Source organism: Egretta garzetta, unplaced genomic scaffold, assembly GCF_000687185.1.
Source record: "Egretta garzetta isolate BGI_Z169 unplaced genomic scaffold, ASM68718v1 scaffold215, whole genome shotgun sequence".
Lineage (NCBI taxonomy): Eukaryota > Metazoa > Chordata > Aves > Pelecaniformes > Ardeidae > Egretta > Egretta garzetta.
Genome location: NW_009259719.1, coordinates 5,537,005 through 5,539,147, shown reverse-complemented (window position 1 = coordinate 5,539,147; position 2,143 = coordinate 5,537,005). Strand labels below are relative to the sequence as shown.

Genomic DNA, 2,143 nt, shown 5'->3' with positions numbered 1-2,143 from the left:
TCGATGTCGGGCAGCACCTGGCAGGCACAGACCAGGGACATCCTGACCGCCGGTGCTGGGCACCATGCCCAGGGGGACCAGGGCAAGCCCAGCCTCCTGCCAGCACCTCCCTGCCCCACAGGCAGGAGCCCTCCTTGGGGAGGGATGCCATTAGCCAGGAGCCCCGGCATCTCACCAACAGCATGTCCTTCTTGGCACGCAGCAGGTCGAGGGAGTTGATGGGGGGTGGCCGTGCCCGCCCAAAGTTATGGGGGATGATGGTGTAGAATTGGGAGGAGAGGTCCTCCAGGTGGGTGGCCTGGGGGGGCTGCTCCTGCAGCGCTGCCTCCAGCTTCTCCAGCGCCTCGAAGCCCCTCGCGATCTGCTGCTTGCTCAGCTTCCCCAGCGGCATCTTCTTCACATCTGGCCAGGGGGACAGGGGACAGTGCAGGTGAACCCATCCACTCCACTTGCCCGACGGCTACTTCCAATAACTTCCAGCATCACCACAGGCACACACAGGCACCTGGCATGAGGGGCCCACAGTCCTACCAGGTGCTGGGCTGTCAGCAGGGATGCTCTAAAATCCACTGATACCTCTTCCCATTCACCTGCACCCCCCAGCCACAGCCCTCAGACCCACACCATGCCACCCATCATATCCTACCGATATTCATGGTCTGCATGGCATCTTGGAACATGTCGCTGCTGAAGATGAGGGACACCAGGTCCTGTGTGGCTTTGTCCAAGGTGCAGGGCAGCACCCGCTGCTTGTAGACCTTGTCCCCATCCACGCCATCCACCTGCAGACCCCCAACATCACCGCACTGCTTCTGAGCCCATGGGAGGCCATGGGGGCACGGCACCGGGGCTGCCTGTCTCAGTGGGAGAGCCCGGCCCCCAGGCAGCAGAGCGACAGGCAGGCGCCGCCTCCACTTGCCACCCTCCAATGCCACCGAGATGCCCATGGTTCTCTCTTGGGATGCCCTCCCACTCCATCTCAACCCATTAGCCCCAAATCTCTGGCCATGGACTGTTTCAGCTCACACCCAGACCCCTCCCAAAACCCACCCCATCCTGCTGACCTACTTGGATGTCCTGGTACCCAGTGGGCCGGGGTGGGATGTGAGGAGCACTGCACCATGGTAACACCCCAGCTGCCCAGCACACTCACCCTGAGGGCAACCTCCGCCTCCTGCCCGGCCCCTGGCTGCACCTCGATGAGCGTGTACTTCCCTGGCTGGGCAATGAAGTTCTCCCTCGCCGCCCAGCTGTTCTTGGTCTTCTCCCGAAACTTCTTCTCAAAGTCCTTCTTGGCGGCCTCCAGGGAGGCGGAGGGCATCAGCTTGGACTGGCCCACCTCTCCCTGGCAGTGGATGGTTTGCCGAGCCACTAGCACCAGGTCTGGGGGTCCCTCAGGCTCGGGGAGACACCTCAGATCTCCTTTCTGGGGTGTCATATTCACTGTCACTGCAGTGACGATGTGCCTTGTCCCCCGGCCAGGCTGACCTCATTGGTTTGGGGCAAGTCCTTGAAGCCCCCCCAATGGGGGCTATAGTAGGGCTACTCAGTTGCTTGCTTTGGGACTGGGAACAAGGGATGGGGACCACCAGGTTCAGCCCCAAACCTTGGGAGTCCCAAGGCAGGGTAGGGACAGCTGGTGGGGCGACATGAGTGGTGCCAGGGTGGACTGCACAAAGAGTGGTGGTGAATGGAGTTAACTCCATTTGGCAGCCAGTCACAAGTGGTGCTCCCCAGGGGTCTGTATTGGGGCCAGTTCTGTTTAACATCTTCATCAATGATCTGGATGAGGGAATCAAGTGCACCCTCAGTAAGTTTGCAGACAACACCAAGTTGGGCCAGGGTGTTGATCTGCTCAAGGGCAGGAAGGCTCTGCAGAGGGATCTGGACAGGCTGGCTCGATGAGTCGAGGTTCAACAAGACTCAGTGCCGGGTCCTGCACTTGGGTCACAACAACCCCATGCAGCGCTACAGTCTCAGGGAAGAGCAGCTGGAAAGCTGCCTGGTGGAAAAGGACCTGGGGGTGTTGGTTGACAGCCAGCTGAATATGAGTCAGCAGTGTGCCCAGGTGGCCAAAAAGACCAATGGCATCCTGGCTTGTATCAGCAATAGTGGGGCCAGCAGGACCAGGGCGGGAGTCCAC

The 2,143-nt window shown here is 60.6% G+C and overlaps 1 protein-coding gene across 1 annotated transcript in view; it reads right to left on the bottom strand.

The window, feature by feature from the left end:
• PARP3 (poly(ADP-ribose) polymerase family member 3) overlaps window positions 1-2,143 on the bottom strand; it is an 8,592-nt gene that overhangs the window by 5,409 nt on the left and 1,040 nt on the right. Inside the window, exons 3-5 of the mRNA XM_009639255.1 lie at window positions 1,154-1,345; window positions 647-782; window positions 176-402 (exon numbers count right to left, since the gene is read on the bottom strand). Coding sequence (XP_009637550.1) covers window positions 176-402; window positions 647-782; window positions 1,154-1,345 — 555 coding nt within the window. The remainder of the gene's footprint in view (window positions 1-175; window positions 403-646; window positions 783-1,153; window positions 1,346-2,143) is intronic.